This window comes from Bombus pyrosoma, linkage group LG3, assembly GCF_014825855.1.
Source record: "Bombus pyrosoma isolate SC7728 linkage group LG3, ASM1482585v1, whole genome shotgun sequence".
Lineage (NCBI taxonomy): Eukaryota > Metazoa > Arthropoda > Insecta > Hymenoptera > Apidae > Bombus > Bombus pyrosoma.
The window spans coordinates 15,400,758-15,427,166 of record NC_057772.1 but is presented as its reverse complement, the minus strand read 5'-3'; the positions used below and the strand labels follow the sequence as shown (position 1 = coordinate 15,427,166).

Below are 26,409 nucleotides of genomic sequence, written 5' to 3'. Positions count from 1 at the left end.
ATTTCGGTCCAATAACGAGTGCTTCTTAACCTGACCTGAAAACCTCTACTCCAGTTCTTTCACCCACACATTTTCCCTTTCGATTCCACTCACTGACGTCGTATAAAGGATGTGAAAAGGTAGGAAATTGTGCTCTGAATTTTGTTTTAAATTAAGTTCCGGAGATAAAATACGAATTCTTCTACATAGCAGCTATGTTTCGACCGAGCGCAAGATTGTTTGCCGCTTATGTTAATCCTCGGTTCAATTTTCGTATAATAAAATATTCTTCTTTTTCAATGAATATAATCTATCCCCTTTTCGGGGGAGAAAAGCATAAATTGTTGGAAAACGTCTGAAGTTTGAGGAGAATATAAGCGAATCGTTATTAATACGCGTGAATTTTTATTCCAATTTTATGCTAAAAGTTTCTTTAAAAAATAATTTTATCGATTGAGACATAAAATAAAATTTACTACCTGCTGTACGAACGAATGTAGTTACAACGGGTAAGTTAAAACTGTTTACGATGACATTTTCAAAAACATATAGTGTGTCTAGCAATTCAGAAAGATAATTTTCTATTACTGAATGCAAAACACATCATCCCTTGCGGGGATCGAACCCGCGACCTTTGGATTAGAAGTCCAACGCGCTATCCTCTGCGCCAAAGGGACTTTGATGCTGGCTAACGATTTATACAAAATGTCAATATAAAAACCATTTTTTAAAATATATTTACTAAAATTTAGAAATATAAAAGTACGCGTGACTAAAATATAAATATGCATATGGCTAAATATGTCGCGCATATATTTCAAAAGTGACATAACTTAAATAAGTTTTCAAGAAAAGCGGAAAACTATTTGGAAACTTATAAATAACTATTTACTAAACATATATTGTTGGCAAAGGGAATGGACAATTATCAATAATTATTTTTATAATTGTTCGTTTTTAGCCTTTGAAATTCACCCCTGAACGTTGCACATTTTGATGAAAAGAAACACTTTGATGTAACATTTTATACACAAATGTACTTGATGTTATAAGAGTTTAATCTAATCAGCGAGTGTTAATCTAATCTGGATAAGGTTAATCCAATCGATTGATATTTTAATATATTATTTGTTATCACGTAAACACAATAGACAAAGTGAAACATTTAACGTGTTCACCATCTTTAATAACGTCTAACTTCTAAACATATCGTAATTGTATAATGATCAGTAGTAATGAACTAAGTACATGTAACAAACGGAGTGACGTAGTAGAAAAATCAAGGAATAGTCTGGCGTAGATTCAGGAGAATCGAAGATTCCAGTGCCGATGCAATTACTGATTCGCAATGGAACAATTCCAGACGTGAAATAGTATTAGAAAAGGAAAGACAAAAGTTGAGAAAGATAAAAACAGAACCGGAGAAAATAGAAGGAATGGAAAATTGGGAAACAGCGGAAACTGTTTGCACTTGTGCGATTTGATCATCGCACGTACGCTTGCGATTTATGAATCGCGAGAACGAAGCAATGAATTTTAAAAATAACGACGCAAGAGAATGAGAACTGAAAATTGTCAGATTGAGAATTAAAAATACTTTGTATTTAACATCAAATGACATTGACGACAAATAAACACTTATTTTCTAAATCGTTCATTCTGAATTCTTCGTCATCTAACTACACCATCAAAGGGTTGATCGTTAAAAGTACAAGAACATCGATACAATATCACATATGTTGATAAATCTTATAATATAGACACTAATCCTGTGCCAAAAACAAAAAAACAACATCTGACATTCAATATATTAGTGTGGATCATCTCTTTTACAACAAAATAATCGGTATTTTCCAAGCAATTTTCCACGGCAATATTTTGTCTGTAAACAGATAATGATTCGACAAGCGAAACTTTGGTACATGTTACGCATCGGCAGGTGGCTCCGTGCAGTGTGATTCTTCGATACTCGTTTCCACCACCACCGACGTTAGTACCACACCACCACTACTACCGACAACCCTGGCTGGCCTCACGGTTAGCAGCCCCTAGCGAGTCGGGGACGCCTATGAAGCGGCAACCCCTTAGCGTTCAGTGGTACCGCATCCTCCGTAGCAGGCGTTACGCGCGCGTACCATTACATTCCGTCCGAGGTTCTTCGCGTATACTTTTCTATCTTTCGGAAAGTGTCATCGAGTCTGTCACACCGTCTTTAGCCTCGAACCGTCAAGAATTCTGTTCGCCGAATCCAAAACCGGTAGTCGAGTTCTTTTCGCCATCCATGGTAGCTATGCAACTTGTTCCGTGAATTGGATGTTCGTCCGTTTCTATGCGATTTCGTGTGTTTTTTCTGATTCGCGGTTATCTGTATTGTGTCACTCGTAAATCGGCAGTTGTTTCGTATATAAGTTCCGTATTCGGAGAAGAGACGTTTGCGACGTAAGTTATAATTTCGACACAAACCCTCGATCTCGTGAGATACTTTATCGCATTTGATATAAAAAATGTTATTAAAGAAGTGTGCTCCGGAATTCACGCTATTCTTGGTGCTTATCATCTTTACATGACTCTAACTATCTATAAGTGACCGATTAATTTCCCTTCGCCGTGAAAACTGACCTTTAGCTTCTTCTCGCAGTGACATTGCGCGATTACATTTCACCATTGCGTACGATCCGTAACATTGTCACGTACGTACGTTGAAATACTTGATGATGCACTGTATCGAAGGATACAGTTCGATTTTTCTCTCTTTTGCTTTTTACTTATTGTTTCTCCAACTTCTTTGTTTTCGTTCGAGTCGAACGTCAAATTTTATGCATTTCGATTGCCGCGCAATTGCTTCGTTTAACAATAAACGTTGATTGCAGATTGCTTGTGCTTCGGAAGCGCGTCAAATTATGAATGCGTGAATTTGCAAAGATCAGCTGCGATTTTCATCACAGAAAATTTCGATAATCGTTGAAACGTCTCATTATCGTTTCTGCAGCAATATTTTGACATATCCAGATGAAAAGATTTCTTTGATTTCCGTGAAAATGTTTTACGCAAATGATTGGTTTTATTTAAATGCGAGCGAATGTGCATTCAGGCAATAAAGAATTTTAGATGCATCAATGGCAAAGCGTTTTTACTTATTTCGAACGGTGAAAAGGTAGATACATACACGTCTGAATATAAAAAGAGACCTCCTATTTTGTATTTCGTTTTTTGTTTTCGGTTTCTTTAGTTATATCACTATAGATTTCTTTTTTGCGCTATATTGTACTATCGTTGTCTCTATTTATCTCTATCGAAGTATTTATCAAAATTTCGTTTAATTCTAGTGCTTGTTAGAACTTGAAAACTTCGACGGCTCAGATTTATCACTGTCTCTGTTGAAAACTGATACATACCATCGCACCGTTATAAAACAAGTTATACGAAACAGTTTCTAATGATAGAAAAATCATATACTTGGAAGGACGATTCAATAGAAAATCCATACTATTCTTACTAGCACATCAGTTTTCATTTCTCCGGACTCCTATCGTTGTTTCGAATCTCCAGAAGAAACATTCCACAAGAAGAGGAATTTGTCTTCATCAATTACGATTCGTCACCGGTAAGTTTTCTTAAATAAAGGAAGAACTTCTTCTATTCATGCTTATTGTTAGCTTACATCTCCTTTGTCTTGAATGTTTTAGATGAAAGTCGAGATACCTTGACATGAAATCAAGTTTTCATAAATTACACAAACGATACTTGATTTTTTCATTTTATTAATGCACCGATCCATATATTTTAGAATAAATATAGAAATATATACATACATGTATATTTCTATGGATATGGACAATAAAGTTACTTCCATTGAACTGATTGTGAAAAGGAGAATATAAAAGTATTAAGCAGATTTTTATGCGAAGGAGATCGTGTAAAGTTGAAAATTGCAGTTTGAGATTAAATTAAGTTCTACGATTATCGACAAAAAGTATTTATGTGTAATTAAACAGGCATAAAAGAGCAAGAATATTACGTGTCTTTCAAACTTTTTGTTTCAGTGGATGATGTTTGGAATAAAAAATTATCGACCGTTATTTCATAGAGGATAGTTAATGTCTAAACCTGTATGAATTTTGCACTTTTTTCATTAAAACTGATTGCAATATAAACAAATGTATAAAAGCATACTACCTATAATTATAGCCGATACACGACTGCAAAGTCATTCGTGATATTTCTCTCAAATATTTTCGACATCAAACTTTATTGCTGGAATAAAAGATTTACAACTGTTATTATTGGAATGAGAAAAGTTATGACTTTATTATGATTTCGGGAAAGATATTTAAGCTTGCAGATAGCAATCATGAATCATCCCGCGTGAACGACACATGCGTCGCGCGTTGTTTACGTAATTTGGACATAAAACAGTGTATTTTCATTTGCGATCCCCACTAGACTAAAATAGCCAATCGATTTTTGTCAACTACACAGGAGACAACATTCCGTGACAAAATTATGAGACGTGTGAAGGAATTAAACAACATTGCATTTCATTAAGGATTTCATCTATATAACAAATATTGTTTCAAGATAAATATCAATAGTATAACTTAAAATTGAAAATTTTTAATCAAATTGAAGGACCACTTTAATCGATACGTACTTCTCTTGTGATTGTAAAAGTTTGATGATTTCAGAGTTACGAAGACTTGGTATCCTTGTAGTTTCAAAGCTGTTTTATTAAGTTTATATTCATCAAAATAAATGATCCGAGAAATTGCATTTTTGTTTGTGTGTTATTCTTTAAGAAAAATAAAATGCAGCAACTTTGAAAGTATTATTAATCTAGAAACTGAAACTTTTTGAACCAAGTAGTAATCATAAACGGAAACTATTGCTCAACAATAGTTATTGTAGAAATAAAGAAAGAAATATTTCCTGCATTATTAGATGGAAAAATATTTGCAATAGCCATAAAAATGCAACAGTATAAAATTAATTAAAAGTCACAGTTTTTCTAATTTAGCCTTTGGTAAAATAAAACATTAGGAATTCTAACAATTCATAATAAAACATATTAAATACGATCGCGATATTTTATAATTAGCGACATTGAAGCCAACCACGATCACTCCATCGTAACTCTAATTGAAACTGAAATTAATTAATTACTGGCAGTACAAAAAAAGCGCAATTTGCCCAATATGAAGGTGAACCAACATCTACGTTGGCCAAGAAATAGACCACTACTACCACTATAAATACTACTACTACAACTAAAATTCTAAAAGCGAGGATAGTGACGAAGTAATAACAATAATGACTCTTCATCCTCTGGATGGAAAGCCATTAGTAGTTGCCCTCTTCTATGGCAAATTGCCATAGAATCTCTCGAGCTTATAAGGATTCTTTTTTCTTCGGGTACGATGCTGAAACTTAAATCTAGGCTCGAGATCGCAAACAAAAAATTACTTTTAATGATAAATCATGAAACCCAAATGCCCAAATATACGAACAACGATTATAGCGATCGTTGGTCATACATGCGAACATGTATATACAGAACCTCGAGCAATATACGAGCGTTTCGAGACCTATTTCGCGATTACGATCGCGATAGCATGATAAAATCGTCAAATTTGAAAAATCGATAGACGAAACTAGACGATTATCATTCCCCATTTGTGCCAATTTCATCATCTATTTTTAAAATAATAATTTCAGAGGTTGATTGATTGATTATACGAAAATGCGCTTACCCGATCAGAGACTATATTAATCTGTCCTGTTATACCTACTTATAACTAACACGCACATCAGAGAATATGCTATCTATCTATCTAACCCTATATTTAAGAATTGGCAAAAAGCAAATACACCAACACACGCACAATACACGAGGATCACACATATCAGCCGGGTACTGGAGCCTACACGAGAGAGAATGTGCTGGGATGCCTCCAATACCCGAGTTTTGCACACTGCTTTCACACTCTAATTTACGTGCCATTTTTCCAAAATCAACTGGCGATGACTAGCGACTATCGCGTAAAACCAATGCGCAATAAAAATGTGTATAATCTCAATTTTAATTAGAAATAATTTTATAATTGGAAGACTGTATATGTCTTGTAAAGAAATAATGATATTTAGATAGAACAAGGGACGAAATGACGTGACGCAATTTCACAATCTATCCACATATACACAATGTGGAAAATACATCGTATACGATACAGTAACGCATAGTTACAGCTGAGGTATTATTATAAACTTATGAACTACGGTCATCGTGCCCATTGTCTTTCTTTTACCTATGTAGCACCTAGGCACGTGATCGGAAAGCTGCTAATGGACGTACAAAGTGTTAGATCTGAAAATCCTAAACTAAAAATAATTAGTCTACCCATCTTTTATCTAACGAGCTATTAATATTTCAGTTTGCATTTCCTCATTTTACTTTGAAGTAGAAAAGTTATTCTATTATTGAGAATTCAGAAGTGTATTAAAAAAAGAATTTCAATGGAAAAACACAATGTAATATAATAATTGATTCCAAATTACATATTAACGAAAATGGTCTGCAGTGATTCCTTTGTCAAAACATATTTTCGAATATATGAAAGTAATAAACCAGGAATTTAAAACAACTGTATGAGATAATATACATATATGAAATGTATAAAATAAGATATAATTTACTACCAATTATATTCAGATGAAACAATAATCGAATTCAAAATCCGTATCAAAAGCAACTAATACTGTGTACTTACTTACAGACTATCAACAAGTCTAATAGCTGAATACACGATCGAAGAGAAAAGAACAAAAAAGCTTAAAGAAAGACTATTTAACATTAGTGTAATAATATTTATAAATTGACAAGTAAATTAGTAATCAAACGAACCTAATATCTAATATTATATAGAGAAAAAAGTAGTGGACACGTTACGCAGTTAATATATAGGTTACGATATCTGAAACGAGTTGACATATCTCTTCAATTTTCGACAATCGAATGGTATTCCACGACATCGTTATGTTCTTAAGTTTCGTATTGGTGGAGATGTTTTGCCTGACGGCAGATCGAGTATATTCAAACCATTTAAACACAAAGCCGTGAATTCTAGGAAAGTGTTGTGTGAAGTGTTTCCAGCAGAATAATTGCTTCTCATATTACGTTCAAAGAAATAAATACTTGAATTTTAAACATGGATATATTTATTACAAACTCAATATAAGAATGAACAAGTGATCCTGTCTGACTTGTGAAAGGAAATGACTTTCTTAAAAATCGAGGATAATGAACGAGTTCAGAAGGAATTGTTTATAAGACTTGTATAAAAAGGTACATAATAATACCATATTTAATCGCACACAAATCATCTTCTTACACAATAATTTATAATTAATAATATTAGTGAATTACCAAGTGACAAGTTGTAGGTTATATGTAAATACTTTGACAGATTTCTGTAGAAAAATACAAAATATTCTTATAATTTTACAATTTTTTATAATTTTGCTGTGAAAGATATTATCAGCTGGGTTGTACTTCAAAATCTAATATAAGATTTCTTTTATTATTAAACTTGTTACTGTTACATGAAACAATGAATTAGCACTAGTAACTTGTAATCTATATTTCGCTAATAATATTCATTGTGTAAGAGGGCTCTGTCATGCAATTCTTTTTCTTGTCATAAAATTTCGAGGGTCACTCGATCTCATTACTATCTTTGTTACATGCGACTTTATCGATTAAGTATAGAATAAAGCTATATTAGTGAATGAAAATTTACCATGCTTTTAATATTTTTTTAGTTTATCGCTGACAATCATAAACAGTGAATCTAGAGTGAAAAGAATGTTCATGCGCAAAATGATGTAGGAACGTTTTTGTGTGCCATTTTTAAATGAAGCAGCCTTTGTCTTTCCAACATTTCAAAGCCTACTCACATACGTACAGGTCTCAAACACCTCTTTGAATGTCTCTTTGAATAGCGTGCAAAGTCTCGTATGCAGCGTATTATACGATAGGGGTTATATTTATCTGAATAATAAGGAGTATAAGAACAGAATATTCAATTTTAGTTTTCTTCGCTAACTCAAATATATCGTACACAGTAATTCTTATTAGGCTTGTATTCGATACTTTTCGTGCATCATTGATTACACTCTATAGTAAATGAAGGTTGTCGTGTGTTCAAGTACATAAGGATGTATTTTATGTATTTGTATTGGTTTTTCTATTGTTGGAAAACCAATATTGTAATCTACCCTTATCGCTTCGAAACAACAAAGTGACTATCTTCTTTCAACTTGGCTTTCACTTGTCTCTTGCAATTAGATCAAGCAGATTTCTGTTTATCCACTTTTCTTACTTTTCTCATTTGTACCAAGTGAATAATTATAGAAAATAGCTTCCAATTTCATTTCAAGTATTATACCTCTTACCGTTATTGTCATTAACTACTTTCAATAACCTCGTTTAAAATATTATTATTGAAGATATTTGCCAATCTTGCTTTTGACCTATAATCCAATGAAAGAGCATTCCTCTTGAATTTTTCGAGGCATATAAACTCGAGGAGAATAGCACGGTTAAACATTTTTGTGCCCTGCGACATGAAGCTGTGCGAGATACACATAGTTCTCTTTCTTTTCTTCTGTATCAAAGCATTCCAGATAAAAATATCGCGTCAGAAAATCAATCTGAAATCGAGATTGGATTTTTATAAGCTTCAAAAAGTAAGTTAAATCTTACAGAAATCCGATAGCGTTGCGAAATCCAATCAATTTTACTCTCGCAAAAGTACCATTTGAAATAATTTCCATGATTAATCCACTATCATAGAAACTAATAATAAAGATAAATACTTTATAAAGCTCATGTTGATAGCTTAATGTTTGAGGAATCTAAATCTATATATTCGGATAGTAGACTATTAAATTTTATATCTAAACCTGTTAGGCGTGCAGGTGTACAGATTTAGACAATTGATTGAGTCCGTGATGGATTCAAGTGCATAGATTTAGATACTAAAATCAATAAATATTCGATAAAATCAGAGATCGAAGTTAATCACTTCGAAAAAGAAAATTTGTTACGTATCTAATTTGAATCTCCATGTCGTTGTAATATAATTTCTTTCCCCTTAAAACCCTCTTTAATCTTTCTTATACTTAGCAATCCAATTTAAATGAAAGTCCTGTACATATTAAATGAAACTGAATTGGATTAATCACAGAATTAGTACTTTGTTTAATTATAAAATTGCTTTGTCTCGTGATTTGCCAGAGATTTCAATATTTACCCTAGAAACCGCTTCATATATACCTGTAATAATAATCGAATAATCGATTGCTCGATCCTTTTAATATATTTCACCGTAATTTGTAATATAATATATCACGAAATATCAAAGGGTAATATATTTAGAAGTGGCAATTATATATAGAACGGTTTGATGGTTTGATAGTTTGATGGAATAGAAATCGTTGCAGTCTCGTTTCTAGTTTACTCGGAACATTTTAATGCCAATCTGACGTAGCATCGGCCTAGTTGTCGCGTGGCACACGTTATCCAACGTAATCGCTTAGGGGTACGCGAAGCCGTGTACTTTCAATACTACATATGTAAGTACGTACGTACCAGTGCGGCACATTAGTGACTACGGTGCTTGCGCTCATTTTCTTACTCCAATCAATATCATTGACCACTTGAACAAGCGATAATCCGTATTGTGGAAACATATTCGTAATTCATTCACCTCTTTTACGTCGAGTATCCAATAATTAATCGTTTTAATATTGTTATAAAAATAATATTGGAAAGGAAATCTTTTAATGAAAACTTATATTTTCCTATCTCTGGTTTTTTCAATTGACATTTTATCGTGCCAAGAATTCTCTTTTATGATATTTTACCCTCTTAATACGCATTTCTTAAATTATTCAATTACACTATTTGACGAAAAATTTTAAACTTCTAAAAGAAATGTTTATAATATTATTAATTGATAAATTATTGTCACCTATACAAAAGAATTTATTAGCGCCAGTACAAAATTTAACGTAATATCCAATTTTCGTAGAATTTAGCAAGTGATCTTAAACTTCGACCGATATGGGATCCTTTTCCAGGAAAAAGTCAATCTTATCGATATTTTCAAGCGGAAAGAACGAAAATACAAGCCGCAAACGACTTCTGCACGGATTAAAGACGACGACACTCTTATATTTTACGACTTCCACAGATTCAACCGAAGCTCGATCTCGTACTAGCTTCCCGTTCTATCTCCCCCTTTCTTCTTCTAACCATTTCAACTCCTCCCTAGAGACAGGTGCTTTCCTTGACGCAGATTCTAGTCACAACCATAGACTTCTTTCACATCTTTCACAAAAATCCATAGGTAGCAAAAAACGTTTCCTTCCTAACGTTATTACCATCTCTATCGTCACCTCTCAATTATCATTTATTTTTCCCTCTTCCCCGAAATCCGGACTAAGTCGAGCTCGCAACAAAATGATCGTCCTTTTATTTCTCAAATTACTACAACTTCTCTTCCTCACGTCTCGTAGTTTTAGTTAATAAATGTGCGGAAGAGGAGCAAACTTTGTATGGGTTTGTTTTCTATAAATGCCGTGGAAGGAAATTCTCACGATATTTATTTATATGATATTAATTTCTGTGCCTTTTTCTTCGTAAAAATACAAAGGTTATTTGTATGTACAAGATAGTTAACAGAAATTTAATAACTCGAAAGTAAAAAGAAATTTCTCTTCCGTAATACAAAAGAAACGTGAAAATTTATTGTTCAAAGCGTCCACCATCATTAACTACCTATGAATATTGTGAATGGATCAATAGCTCAGCAAGAAAAGTTTTTAGTTCCATGAGATATTGTGCCACGATTGAAGGACGAAATAAAGGGAATAATGAATGAAAAGAATATTTATTCTTAATTAAGACATATTATTAAAGAATATTGCTACTAAAGCGATTTTATTGAAAAATGACTTTGAGGCTAATTTACTTTTCCTCCGCTGATCTGAATTTCACCTCTGAGACGAATAGAATGCGACCTGTGCTTTGTAGGTATAACAAGCAGTTGTCGAGCGACGTAAAGGGATGAAAAATGGATTAAATGTACTGGGTGCTTTAAATGGCGCCATAATCTGTGTACCCACATCTACAGCACAAACAAGGTAGTTTTTATGTGGCTTTTGTGTATGACCCTTGTTACACTTTTATTTGTCGTTTTATTTTCAGTTGATAAAGACATTTTTCAAGTCAATAAAATTTGTGTTTATCGCTAAAACTAGAGGGGACAAAATTAACGGGTTCTGAACGAGTACCAAATGCATCTTCTCGAATTGATTACAAGGCTTCGTAATGGTCATAGAAATTTTTCAGATTATAGTACCGATTAGTTTTTACATAAGGAGTAAAAAGTTTTAGGTATTTACAATACCATAACTTCATGAAGATAAGAAAAAGCACGTTCCAACGATATATTGCTTATTTAATGAAATATACATTTTAAGTGTTGAAACATTTTTGTAAAACGCGATTGTTTCATCCTGTAATTAACAAGGATTTATTAAAGTTTTTAATTAAAAATGTAATCTACAGGTGAAAAGGTAGATGCCTTATTTTCTGTATTTTTCAATATAATATTTTTTCTTGCTAATATACGTCTGAATTTATATTTCATTTTCATCTTTTATTAATCTCCGCCATAATTAATTCAATCTCCAGCAGCGAACGTGGATTTAAATTTAGGTACAGTTGTTTATGCGACTAGCCAAGTTAAGGTCAATTATGCTAATATTATTACATACATCAGCATAATTACATTGCTCGCGTATGCAACGTCAAAGTGAATTGAAAAGCTTGATCTTGATAATTACTAAGCCATCTATTTTCAGCTATTGTTTTCATTATCCTATGCTTACGTCAGTTGATTCAAAATATCTTGATTTTAGGTCGTTTTATGTATTTTGTCAAAATCTCTTCGTAGTCTCAATGGATAAGATAATCTCCAAGAAGGTATTTATGTTCTTCGCACAATCGAATTGCTCTAGAGCTCGATAACTCCTGTATTCTTCCTGGAATCCTGTAAACATCAAAGGAACAACTTTTTGAATCCTTAGGGAAATAATGATAGTAGATACTAGTGGAAATAAGTAATCGATACTGTATTGTACATGTATTGTATTCGATACGCTTTCCTTTTCTCATTTTCTCTTTTTCTCTTTCTTTGAATTAATTTTACGAAAATTTTCTAGAAAGCGATGATGATTTTTTTAATCTTTAGCCCATTAAGAACCAACGTTGCGTTAACACGACAGTTAATTAACGTTATTCAATTCTATCTCTTAGCACTGTGATTATAAAATGAAATTTTAAGGATTCGTTAAATCTTTTTTCATCGCTGTTTATTCTTCCATCTAGACGTTCCAATTTTACGAAGTTTCGAAGATATTCAGCGCCATAGTAAATTACTTTTTTTATCGCAAAAATTGTATTTGATTTCTATAAAACATCTGTTTTATCCTGCATAATCTTAAATTTAATATTAAAAATGTAGAATTTTAGTGTAAACAGTCTGAAACTACTTGGTTAGCCATGTTTAGCCTGATCTTTTATTTATTTCAACAAAAAGTACTTCTTATCCTTGAAATACAGATAAGTTATTCTATGATACGAATATGAATAATTAATACTCTGAACTGTCTGACACTGATATACATATACAATCTATATAAAATAAACAATAGAGATATTTTAAAGCATGTTTGAAAGTATTATTACCTCTCTAATCGTTAATTGATTAAACATATCAACACAAAATATTTATTTTTAATATGTATACTCGAACAGCTATTAGATAAATTACATTTTAGGATCATAGACATAGTAAAAAGAATATTATAGAGAAATCAATTGGCGCTTCATTAATTCGTAGAACTATGTGAACATCGGATAAATTTTGTACATGTCAGTTTCCGGTTCACCTAGTTATTTCTTCTATTTCCGGCAGTCGGAAATTCGACGATGTGAGCACACAATTCTTGTAACGTCGTACGACTTCTTCGAGCTAGCATTACCATTCCCTTGCATATCTCCCGGGGAGGTGGTTTTCCCCACAGCAGAAATAGCACTTTCTTTGCTGTCGGGTGAAAAAAGGTACGCGTAGAAGGCAGAAGGGAATTCGAAGGTGCTGCGGCCAGTAAGTGTTGGTGCGCCTAGGCGTTAACATGAATCTAATAACAATTCTGTTCTACTATATTTATCTCTTTACTGTATCGTCTTTTGGTTGCTGTAAACTGTGAGCGTCCGAATTTTTACTTTGTTTGAAAGTGAAAATACCTGTTCTATATTTAACAATGATGTTGGTTTATCATTTACAATTAGCTCGTTGTATGCATAAAATCAATCTTAACGAGCGGTGTGTAGCAGGTTTAGTAAGGATAAAATAATACAATAATATTGTACAATGTTTACACGTAGTATCACGCGTATAGTATCGCACAATTAATTTCACGAAAGATTGATTATTACATCACTGCGTTTACTTCAATTAATACTATCAACTCCAGTTCGATTGGAAAGGTGTTATAATTATAATCAACTATCATCTAACCATTTTCGTAACTTTGATATAATCTGTCTCTCTCAAGATACATAATTCAACGAGTACTATCTTTAATTCAAGTAATTTAATCCATTTCGTATCGAACAAAATTAAGAAATTAGATAGATGTACATATTCTTTTTTTTTGGAAACAAGAAAAATATTTTCAAAATATATTTGAATACTGTTGTAATTTTGCACACATCGCTTGTAGTGCACTTGTATATATATACATACATGTAGTTCGTACACAGGACAAGCAAAGAAGTGTTGAAACAAGGATACCTATCCGTTCAATGAGTATAGTGTTATAGAGTTCAATGAGAATAGTGGGGCTGCTTGAAAATTAATCTTCAGGCACAATGATGAAACGAGGTTCTGTAGATAAATCATGGACAAGTGGTAGCACGTGCCATTACCTTGGTGACAGGATTCCAACACTCGTACGGGGTGAGTCGAAATTAGCGATACAACAGGAACGAGCTGATTTTAGAGTTAAAAGTGATAGAATACACTTCTTTTTTTTTCTTTTTTTCAAGTAAAGCGTTCTTTTTGAAAAGTAGATACTTCATTTAGTATATCTTGCTACAGATTTTCTGTCTGAAAAACTTGATTAGCAATTGGAATATTTGCATTGCAATCGCGTAAACTTTCTTTAAAAACATCAAATACAGTTGTCTTATAAGCTTTTTTACTTTTTAGGAAATTCTTATAAATTCACTCGGTAACGTATTCTTTAATAATTCATATGATTATCAGCAATTTACGAAAATAAACAAATCGTTCAAGGATCTGTAGATTTAACACGTAATACACGTGTATTCATTATTTCAATGAAATATTAGAATTTACAAAAAATATGTCGATATCCTTAACAATGTCAATGTTTTTTTTAGCAAACGATAAATTGTAGCGCCTCTCTAAGAAACATTAGGCAATGTAGACACTAATACAAGTTGTGCCCTTAAATTATGAAGAAATCGTTGCATCATTCCGACTTATTTTGAGCGATACAGCAGTTGTAGCCTGGCCTAGTATAGATACCATGAAAGTATACCACAAAGCACCTTGTACGCCTTGAGTTTTCGTGACTACAACTGTTTGCTCATGGTCACATTCTTTGAAGAAAGCGAAAGTCAGACATTTACAGCTAGCTAAACGTTTCGTCGGCTTTCACTGGGCTTTAAGCTAAAAAACAAGAGGGAACATAGGCGAAAAATAGAAACGGAAATGTCAGCGAGATGTTCCTTTTGCGTTTCGTGCAAATGCGTTGGACAACTTGTCGTAGAAAGTGAAATTGGAGAGCTTCCAAGACAATCGGAAAAAACAGCATTCAGCCCCAACAATGTATTCTTACTTCCAAACTACTCTATTCCTGCATTTTCATTCTGAATGATATGACAGAGAAAAAGATGTTATATTATACACAAATATTCGTAGTCGTAATACACTTATTAACTATGTTTTATAACGCGCGTAAATATTTTATTCATATTTTGAACGTTCAGGGATCAAACGCCGTCTACATAGTTACGAGCTTAAGTAAATTTATATGAAAATTTATGAAGAAAAAACTCCGGATAGGTTGAATTCGATAAGATAAAAGAGAGAGGTCGATGAATATCGTTTCCTCAACGAAGCAGAGACCGGAGATAAATGTAGAAAACGCGATCACTAAGAGGTCACAAGGCCCATATAAATTCCTCATCCGATATACGAAGTGTAAAAGAAAGTGCCAATCAAAAGAAAATGAGGAAGCTATGAATTAGTCGTCACAAATGATTAAATATTAACGATATTAGGTTCGTGTATATCAAGTGTTGTTTAGTGTTGTTTTTGAATGTATGCATATTATTTAAGTTTCAGGCAGCTCAATAATAAAATGCAATTGACGATAATAGGGATATTTCTGAAAATAGCCTAAGATCAACAGCAAGAGAAATAGCACTTCAAACGAGGCTAAACCATTCTACCACTGCGTCACTTAGCTCAAGTAGCAAAAGTGAAGATGAATATGAACTGAACGCATGAAGTCCGTTTTCATATAAATTATACGATATAACAGAAGCTTCGACGAGTAGAGACGGCCACCTTGTTACTTCGAAGGAAGAAATAGGGTTCGATTTAAATTATACTGCTACTCGTGGTTTCAAAACGTTCCGAATTGTGTCGAATATATGTACAAATATATTGTATATGTAACAAAAAATTCGAATCACTTTGAAAATGATTTAGACAAATTGAGGAAAGAAAATTCATAGCTAAATTTTTCGATAATTAGATCATTTAATTCTTATGAAATATCTGTATAATATGATCCTGAAGATAGATGAACAGGATTTACCGCAATGCGGAATACCCGTTACTATTTTCGTTGTAACTATGTGACCATGCACGTGAAGAAACCACCGATAATCGAGTACTTGAAATTAAGAATTTTATTTGCGTGACATATTTCATTCAACTACGATTTCATCACAAATTAAAAGTACTGCATAAGAAATGAAATATTCCATCTGCAGTAAATGTTTTAATTAGTTTTTATTCTTGAGATTCTAACTTTGAGATGTTGTTACAAAAATATTCGCCTATTAAAATTAGCCAATTTTTAGTTAACAATTCTTTTTCTTCCTGATAGGGATTCTTTCGGACGCAATAACAATGATATTTTTACGTTTCTATACAGAGCTAATTTCACGGATGACTCAGCTTGCAAGGTTCATTGACGTGGACCACCTCGATTTCAGTAGCTATTTTTATAATCCGAACTTTGTTTTTGATCGGAACAATGTTTCATTCGTTTAATCGTAATCCCCTCAAATATTTCCGTATCACAAAACACAGTTTACTTGTTAATTAATAGTACAATTCTCTCTGAAATCCGCTAAAAACTATTTGTTTCATTGCCATCGATTCGAGAGCTCTTTGTCACAACAGAGCAATGTAATTAATACAATATTTTGATAGAAATACAAACGTTTCTATTACGTCTATTCAAAATCTGTTTCATCCCTGTGTATTGAAGTATTTATTATTAACTAGCCCGAGTGAAATATAATTTGTTATAATTGTTATAATAAATAAACTGTGCATATGTATTTACGCCAATCGATGTCTGTATTGATCTACTGAATCGGAAATTGTTTTCAAAAGGATTCTAAAAATTATTTTAAGAAGAAAGGGAGAAACGGGGGAAAGTTAAAAAACATATGCTACGGAACACGTAATGTGGCTAAACTGACGATATACGACTTACAATGGCGCAGCGGAACAAGCAATAGCGGAACAATAAAGTAATAATAAAGCGGTAATAGCCGGAATATGAGTGGTCATAAAATGTTTTGGAAACTTGGTAACGACAACGATAAGCATGCTAAGTTGCGGGCAAGCAGCACGATACCATCGTACGCGAGAGCTTAGAAGCATAGTTTCTCGAGACTGCGTATAAAGGCGTGCCAATATAAACCGCAAGCTTCATTTGTTGCTCGAAGGCTTGCGGCCGGCTAGCTAGTACCAACGCGACGGGGCATCGTTCAGTATTTTCGCTGGCACAGACCGGTACATAAGTACATACTTACCGTGTTTGTGCGCGTGCCACGCAACGCGGAAAGGTCAGCACCTACGTACGCCCCTCTTTATTAACGATTTGTATCGTATTCACGGGCAAATTGTCACTAATACGCAGCCCCAAAGCAAATCGATTCTTATCATGTTTACCCTAATATCCGTTTTATATTCGGAAATGTGTAATAGCTGTTTCTCTTGTTTGATATCGTAAAAATTTAAGTTCGGTAGCTTCTCTTTCTACAATGGTTCACGCAAATCTAATTGTAATACGGCGTATCGCTTTTTGATAATTGCAACGATATCTAATTTGATTTGAAAAATATTTCACTACATCTAACGTGTGTGAAGATAATTATTCTTTTTCTATAAAAGAACGATATTACGATCAATTAATGTAGTTTCTATAAACTGTGTTTCAGATTGCGATTGGGATGAATTTGTCCGTACCCTATCTGGATAAAGAGATGCAAGTACAATGTTCCGACTGGAGATCCTTCAAATTCATCCTGCAATAACGGTATTGTTATTTCGGGCAATTTCTATAATTTAATTGGAAGTTTATTTGAAATTTTATGAGAAAAATACGGAATATCGAATACTTTTAATTAATAAAATGTTATAAACGATTAACGTAGGAAAAATATCGTAGCAATGTAAAGTAAAATTAATAATGTTACAACGAAATCACCCTTTTATAAGTAACGTAATATTCGAATGTTTATTTTTCGTTATTAATTGTTTTTTATAGTGGTTATGGTGGAATGAAAGAAGAAGAATGCAGCACGGTAGAGGAGGCTAGATGAGCACCAATTTTCAGAGAGGTGCATGTGCAGATTATCCAGCAGTTATATATAAGGCACAAACTCGTACATATCTGAGAGAGAGCGGAAGTGGAAAACGCGTGCGTGAAAGAATACGCGGTCCATATCTGGCCCGCCATTTTGGCGGCATGGTCCTTTGGGCCACCATACTATTCCTACAAGGAGCTGGTTTTGTAGGTATGTCCTACTTTATTTAATACGTTTGCTTCGATTGTAGTATTTTTCGAATAAATAATCATATTTGCCAGTTAAAATTTCGTACATATAGCTACTCTCGCCTTTCTTTCTTTCTTCCTTTCTTTTTCTTCTTGCTACCTCGAAACTACTATCAGCGAGTAAAATTCATTTCATGTGCCAGATAAAATTGCTGAAGTCATTCCGATAAAATTCAGTCTAAACGCAGCTACGAAAGTATAAATGCTTTTCGCTATATTGCTTTGTCTTTTCTCAATGTAATACAATTTTGTTCTTTGATGCTCGAAATCTCATGAAAATATGGCTCGATAATCCAGTTATATAAAATATCACAAGCCTTTCCATTTCGAGGAACCGTTATTTGATTGAGAAGCGACGGACCCTATTTATCGAGGATCCCGTATTGAGAATCTTTCTCAGTTCGAGAAACATATTATAGTATTATATACGAGGTAATCAACGTAACTTTATTATCTTCGTTGTTTGGCTATTTTCGTCAAATTCAACTTTACTAATTTAATCAATTTTAAATTTTCTTCTTTTTAGTACTCTAGTTCAAAGAGAACGATAGTGAGACTATAATATTGTACACTTTGCAAATTTTCAAGGCTATTTTCTATTCTTTGTCATGATGGAGAGCATAGTAACGAAGAAAAAAATTCTCTCGTCCATCACTTTCAATGTTCTTTTAGATACTAAGTCTAAATTAATGTCCGCTTTCTACAAAAACAATGATAAGTATCGCGATTCCTTGTTCATCATGCTTTCGTCATTCGTCATTGCAGCATGTTTTCTAATGAATTGGGACATCTATGTAAGCTTTATAAATTTCTTTCCACATATTCTATAAAAGATATTCAGAAAAGCAAGGTCAGAAGACTGAGCTAACCAGTTTACGACACCACTGTGACCGATTCAACAGTAAGGAGATATTTGGTTAAAAACTTGGTATATCGAACAACCGTCACACTTGCATCCTAATTTCTATCGATAAAAAGACCCATAGTACTACTTGTTGTTTAGTTGTTATTCATTCCATGTTGAATCTATAATGTATTCATAAAGTGTTTGCTTCTCCAGGATCGGTGACAGGTATTCCCGGTGTTCCGGAAAATATAACGGTGATGTTCCTGAACCCGACGTCTGTCCGCGTTTCTTGGAGCACCAGCCAGGTCGAACAAGTTGAAAAATACGACGTCATGTACAAGCCAACCGATGCAAGGTGCGTTCTGGAGATTTGGGTATTCCCATATCCCCACATATTTTCGTTCTTTTGCATGTACTATCGGGAAGTAGCATAAGTTCTGTTGGAACTTCTAAATAAGAAAACAGGAAACGAAGGCATGGTTGTAAAACAGATGCTAGTTTTAAGACTAATATCGTACGACAGCTTCTTTATATATTTGTTCACAATAAGTTTGTATAATATACTTCGCGATCATGCATGGCATGACATTTTGAAATTTTCGTATATTTCGCAAATATCACGAGCGAATACTTTGATTCGTTTATCAGTTGGTATCAGTCTTTTGATGTCAATTTTTTAAGGAGGACTTAATGTTAATTGATGCTTTTACTTCTACTGCGGCACAGGAAATACAGTGACAGGTACATAGCTTTCTTAAGGTATTCCTTAAGGCATTACTTACCTTCTTACGTTACTCCAAGATAGTATATAACTTCATTATATAGTCGTAAAAGAAATACTTGTTTGAAAGGAGCCCTGCATAGGTTAACATAAAAAGCCAAGTTATTTCCAATTATCCAACATTAGCAGTAGCATTCTACTCCATTAATTTCTCTACCACTTAATCTTTTAAACAGGCACTTGAATTTTAGTAACATGAGCACTTTTTACTTGGTTAATTTTTATATTATAGAAAACTGTGTGCAATTGAGGCGTGTGTGTGTGTGTGTGTGTGTTGTGAAAGAATATGAAAAATCATTCGTTGTTTAGAGATTACATGTCATGCTGTTGCAAAGAACACGCGAATAGGCTTTGAAGACGTTTCCAATGCGAAACACTTGAGAAACTTAGAAATATATGTAGTACTTCCTTTCTTTTCAACAGGCCCTTTACTTTTGACCATGCTTAAAAAATCGATTTTCCGCTTTATGTATTTTCCGATAGTACTGCATCTGGAGAATGCGCGCTGATAATATTACACTGAAATGTCACAAATTGATAGTTCTATAATAGCAGAAGAGTTTCGAAGCAATGTATAAAGCAAATGTGCAGATGGCGGAAAATTGTCATGAAAAATGTACTTGTTTTTGCGAAATGCTGCGCGATAAACATGTCTCACAAGATGATTTATCACAGTGAACATATAGAAAGCAACACTGTTATTTTGAGTGCTATTGATGGTAAATTTTAATCAAGCAGTTACAGTGCAGTTCATGAACGGTCATAGAAATTACTTTTTATGTAGAAACGATAACTTTTAATTACGGTACCTACTTATTTGTCGCATCAAATCATCATATTAAAAATTGTCGAGGCTTTGAGGAAATACGAAACCTTCCGTTTAAATATTTTGATGTACACAGCCATATCGTAAATCATACGCTAATACAATACATTAATACAATAATAATCTTAGGATAACTCCCCTAAACGTATTACCCAATTAATTATCCTTTATATAGGTAATAAGAGAACGATGTAAAACCGGAAGTCCGCCCTAAGCCAATAGGGGAGGATTATGTACAATAAATAATAAATAAATGAAAGTTGCCCATTATTAATCAGAATTTTCTCGTAGTTCTTTACGTCGTAGTTAATTGAGAAGCAAGCATTATTTCTGTTTGTTTGTACCAAATGTAAAACAAAGATCGATATAATATATAGAGGTTATATTAGAACAAAAAAAAAAGAAAGAAAATATAGAAATCAGATTGCAATGGCAAGGTGGTGTTACAGGATTATGGTTAGTTACAGGGTGGTGACGGAGGTCGCAGGAAATAGCGAAGCTGTTACATTGAGCGGCCTGAGAGCTGACACGCAGTATCAACTTGTCGTCACTGCTGTGAGAGCCGGCAAGAGATATCGAAGTCGACCAATCGTCTTCCGTACACTTGGTAAGTTATTCTTATTTAATCTTTCCTTTCGAAAACTATAAAGAAGATCGTAATTATGCAAAACAGGGTATATCTCAGCGATTTTAAGAGCCTTGATTTATATTACCAGAATCAAGATCCTAAGTAACTCTCAATGAAATAGAAATTAAAATAAAATTTCAAATAAATTTACCCATTATTAATGGCACTTATTGACAGCACCTTACAAGTACACGTTTAAAGGTGTGTATTATTTACTGGAATGTTCTAGAGCCACCACGAACATCCTTTCCCCCGGAACAAGCGATAACAGGCGGCCCCCTTCCACCTCCTCCACCCTCTTCTCAACAACCACAACCTTACATACAAGTAAGTTCAAGAATACATAGTTCCTCGAACAATCTCAACTAATTACATACCTTTTCATCTCTTAAAAATCTGAAAATATCTCTAAACTCGTGAAATTTTGAAGTCTCCTATATATCTGCTTTATATTTTCAGAAAGAAATATTTTTTATGTTTTCTCTTATTTTCATTCACGTAATTATTCGTCTGTTGTTCCAGTTCTTCTTTCATTCGTTATTCTCACTTCGAATAGAAGGTACCTAAATCTAAATGCTAAATAGAAATCCTGTTGACCGAGTCGTTGAATAATTAGACGCGTAAAATGAACATCGAAGGAACATCTAAATTACAGGTCCGTGGCGTAGAAGTGGGGATCGTGGTGTTAGTGTTGATTTTTTGGGCAGGCGCGATAGCGCTGTTCTTCAATCGTTGGGGAAAGATTCGCATGTTACTGCCGTATCAACCCGATTACAAGGAACAATTGAAGGTTCCTGGGACTGGGGTATGCGCAGCGGCGAACGCTGCATATACACAACATCCGACTCAACACACCTGCTCTCAGGTAACGCATAATTATACACCCTATTTTGCTACTTCGATCTTCCACTAGATAGATGCAAAAAAAAAATCGCAAATATGCGATTTAATCTATTCCAAATAGCTAGACTTACTTTTCCAGGAGAATAGCAGCGGCTGATTTTTTTATAGTTGCTTATATAAAATTCTGTGATACTTTCTCTCGAAAAGGAATTATACCTACATATAGTTTTAATTAATATCTACCAAATTCATTTCTGTACAAAAATAATCGATTAACACTAACCGTACCGGCACTTCCCATATACCAATTCTTATCGTAACCGGTCGTTTGATCGGTTACGAAATAGACGTTGTTTCTTCGAAAGAAATTGTCAATTTATTATAGGAAACAATTCACAGCATAATTTTTAAATAATAATAAAATAATCAATCATATGTTTTCATTTTTATATGTAATATAAACAAGAGATGATAGTCAAACAAATCATCCTCACTTTCAATTTGTTCATTTTTAGACTTAGAATTTCGTTCGTCTTAACAGCCCTCTCTTATATTTTGTATGTTTTTCAATGAATTTCTCACTGAACGTGTAGACGTAGTCAGAGATAAAACAAAATACAAAACCAATGTATTATGAGATTTGTTCACTCCTTGTCGTATTTGATTTCTCGTAGGCTTCGGCCTGCACTCTGTGACTCTCAAAATGATACTGCATTTAGATTTCGTTTAGCAACAGAGAACCCATTATGGAGGGAGTATATTCTTGAGAAGTATTTCTTGAGAGTCTCCGACAAGACTCCGTTGTGTTTATGCGTTACCTGACATGGATTCCGTCAGATTATTCAAGTGCTTAGCCAAACACACACCGCATTTAGATGTATGCAACTACAGCTGGTTAGATCTTACTCGAGTTCAGAGCTATGGTTCCAGGCAAAAAACTTTAGAAAAAGATGTAAATTTATCGCGGTAAACAAACCAGGCGATGAATTTTCCATAGCAAAAAAAAAAACAAGCAAAAGGATTGAGAAATTAATTAATCGAATAATATAAAAATTTAGGTAAAATTAGATGAACAAAAGAAGTAACAATGAATGTACAGTTTTAAATTAAATTTTGAAATCAGTCATTTGGCCGGGCCTGGTAAGGTTAGTGTTAATTTAATTTACTAATAGAGTGCGACAAAATATCCTTCTTATTTGTTAATTTCGAAACGAAAATTATTATTGAATTATTATTGAAACATACGATTTTCTTAATAAGCAAAACATTCGAAATATCAACTTTCCGGGAATTACACGAACCATATAATTATGATATTAATTGATAATAATATTAAATATGGAAATTTGAAATAAACTAAAAATATACACAGCGTTCCAGGATTAGGTTTAGGTTTAGCAAAGAATACATTGGCATTGTTGTGCTGAAAAAGACCCTGTATAATTAAACTACGTTTTAAATTATATGTTTGACGCACATTAATTTACTCGATCGATTAATTTTCGGTATAATTTCCTTCAAACAGTTACAATTGAATTATCATTCATATCACTTTAGTAACATTATCATTCTTATGTAATCGATACATATTTTTCCTTTTTACATAATATAATAGAATAAACGTCAAACGATTGTCAAACTATGAATTTCTTCGAACAACTCGATATATTTAAATAAGATCTTTTTATACCACGTTTATACTTGTATACACATATGAAGACATTCAAACTCTAATTGCACAGCAGGATGCAATACATTTAAAAAATTCAGTCTGGCATCCTTTGAATACAATCGAGAGACATGTACGTTTATATGTGTATCGATAAATTCCGGAAACAATATCATCGGACGATTTATATAAATTGCACGGGTACTCAGATATCGGTATTCGTAAAGGGCGAACGTTATCTCGAAGTGATTCATATGCGTAATTTAACATACGAATCAAGAAATGTTTAGATGTATCAGAAGTATCGATTTAATCAGATGGTACAGAGATTTAATTGGACAGTGCACGTAATCGCAGTAACAGACGGGACATCCGCTTCCAGCGAAAGCTGTATGTCAAAAAGACGTATCGGATCGAATATTGAACCGAGAGCTATATTTTCGTTTAAGCGGTGCCCACTTGTCTACGTCTAACTTCAGTTTCGGAATACGATTTCCGCAAATTAACGGTATATACGTATGGTTATTTATAGACCAATTGACGTACATGTACCTTGAAATATTAAAAATCAAGCAGTGAAACGATGCGTGAAACATCACCGAAAAACTGCAGATTATTTTGTGTGAAACTCACATAAGATACAAGTGACGTGCATCTTAGTTCTGTAACGACAAAGTAAAAATGAAGAGCAGTTTTATAAGAGTCTAATAGAACTTGAATAGTTTTAGTAGCGACAAAAACTACAATAAAACTATATATGATGTTAATAATATGCCAATGAAATACATTTGAATGTATTGACTGATTTTTGGAAACTGTTGCGTGAAAAATATTAGATTCTAAAGTATAAATTAACAACCGTATTATTGCTCTCTTTTTTATTACATTTTTATAACATCGCAGTGTTATATGCTATATTATAGCAGGATATGATTTCAATTATTTATATCATTCAGCCAGTAATAATTCCAAATAAAAATCTACCTGATACACATAGACAGATATAAACCACACTATAGCCTTTGAATACAATGAAAGACTATCGATTATTGATTAGTCTACTGCTGTTACTATTGTCGGCATAGATTTTGGCAATAGCCGCGGCGCTTTCAGATATCGTGCTCAATAATCATTGGAAAGCTAACTTCTGTGAATGTAGGTCGCAAATTAATTGAAATTCAGACGGATGAATATCCTGCGCACAATATTATGGATTTCAACACGGAAATTCTCTGTTTGAAGAAAATATAATCTACTCCTAATGACTACAAAACGACCCCTTTGTTCCATTAACACGCAAGGTTAATTTTAATTGCAGCAAAAATTTGTATAAACGTTACGACGAAGGAACATTGATCGCGTTCTAAAAACAAATTTCGCTGCAAAATTTCTATTCCGTTAAATTTATTTCATACAAATCAACCGAAATGAAATTGTATCGTGATCATTCATTGAAGAACACTAACAAGAAAAGTTCGGCAACTCGAAAATTTAAAAACATTTGGAACTTTGCGCAATTGTAGTTCGTGGAACGTTAATAACGGAACAATCTGTTTTTCCTGCTAGAAAACGGTCTTAGGGGTGAAAACAGCCCCAAAGAAATTTGATTGACTGTTCATATTACCGTAAATATTTAAGAAAATATACAAGATACAGAAAAAAGGCTGAAGTACAAGTTGTAATGTTCTTCGGAGAACTCTATACAAATATTTATTGTTTATATGATTTTCATCAGACGAATTTTAATATGCAAATAAAAATTTTATAAAAAAGGGAATAAAAAATAAACATTGCTATATCACTATGCTTGTAGATATAAGAAGTTATGTATATAATTTAATATAACTAGTTTAATTTAATTAATACAAATAATTTGCACCAGCTCCTGCAGCTCGGCAAGAGTTCGCGATCAGCGTTGTATGTTACACTCTTCGATCCTGTATGTTCAAAAATTTTGTTGTTTCAAATCATTCGTATATTTACAAAAAAAAACTCCTCGGAGACTACGCGTGACAACAAGAAATAAAACTTCAAAAAATTATGGCTGGTGGGTTGAAAAAATTTTCTTTTAGTTTCTCATATCCACAATATAGGCCATAAAGAAAAAGCCAAAATTTCTTCATCTCTAAGACTGTTTTCCAGCAGGAAGAAAGATTATTCCGTTATTAGCATCACATGAACTACGTTTGTGCAAAGCTTCAAATATTTTTGAATTTTCGAATTGAACTTCGAGAACTTCACTTGTAAGTCGAATTTGTAATCCCTAAGGGAACATGTATTGCGGTTACACTTACTGACGGTTGCAACTACAGTTGCAGAACGTTCTAGTTATCTAAGCTGAAATACTAGTTTCTTACTAAGTTTATAAAGTTCAAGGATAAAAAAAATTTTATCGATAGAATACGATTACATCTACTGTTTTTAGTTATGTCGTTATTTTACTAAATCGTCAACATGAATTTTAGTTAAATTGTACATTTTCTCTCGATATGTGCATATCGACGTTTATAATAGAATTATACTCTCGATCAATTCTAACTCGATTTATTCGAACTACTAATTCGTTTCTCCGAAACAAGATACAAATAATATTACGCAA

At 33.2% G+C, this 26,409-nt stretch overlaps 1 protein-coding gene and 1 non-coding gene across 20 annotated transcripts in view; one reads left to right on the top strand and one right to left on the bottom strand.

Annotated features, from left to right (window-relative positions):
- Window positions 1-583: 583 nt before the first annotated feature.
- On the bottom strand, window positions 584-656 carry Trnar-ucu. Its single transcript has one exon. It is a non-coding gene; the product is annotated as a tRNA-Arg (tRNA).
- A 1,403-nt stretch (window positions 657-2,059) lies between these two features.
- The window catches only part of LOC122566294, a 44,739-nt gene continuing 20,389 nt past the window's right edge, over window positions 2,060-26,409 (top strand). For 3 of the 19 annotated variants that reach the window (XM_043723365.1, XM_043723383.1, XM_043723385.1), the window contains exons 1-9: window positions 2,060-2,418; window positions 3,306-3,583; window positions 17,600-17,697; window positions 17,929-18,178; window positions 19,277-19,418; window positions 19,790-19,804; window positions 21,132-21,277; window positions 21,528-21,625; window positions 21,954-22,163. In XM_043723365.1, the coding sequence (XP_043579300.1) occupies window positions 17,980-18,178; window positions 19,277-19,418; window positions 19,790-19,804; window positions 21,132-21,277; window positions 21,528-21,625; window positions 21,954-22,163 (810 nt within the window). In that variant the 5' untranslated portion in view covers window positions 2,060-2,418; window positions 3,306-3,583; window positions 17,600-17,697; window positions 17,929-17,979. Of the gene's footprint in view, window positions 2,674-2,849; window positions 3,134-3,305; window positions 3,584-13,187; window positions 13,209-13,235; window positions 14,064-15,216; window positions 15,416-15,479; window positions 15,731-17,080; window positions 17,237-17,599; window positions 17,698-17,928; window positions 18,179-19,276; window positions 19,419-19,789; window positions 19,805-21,131; window positions 21,278-21,527; window positions 21,626-21,953; window positions 22,164-26,409 lie in introns of those variants that run through there. The other 16 variants (XM_043723369.1, XM_043723366.1, XM_043723372.1 and 13 more) reach the window with 16 other exon arrangements.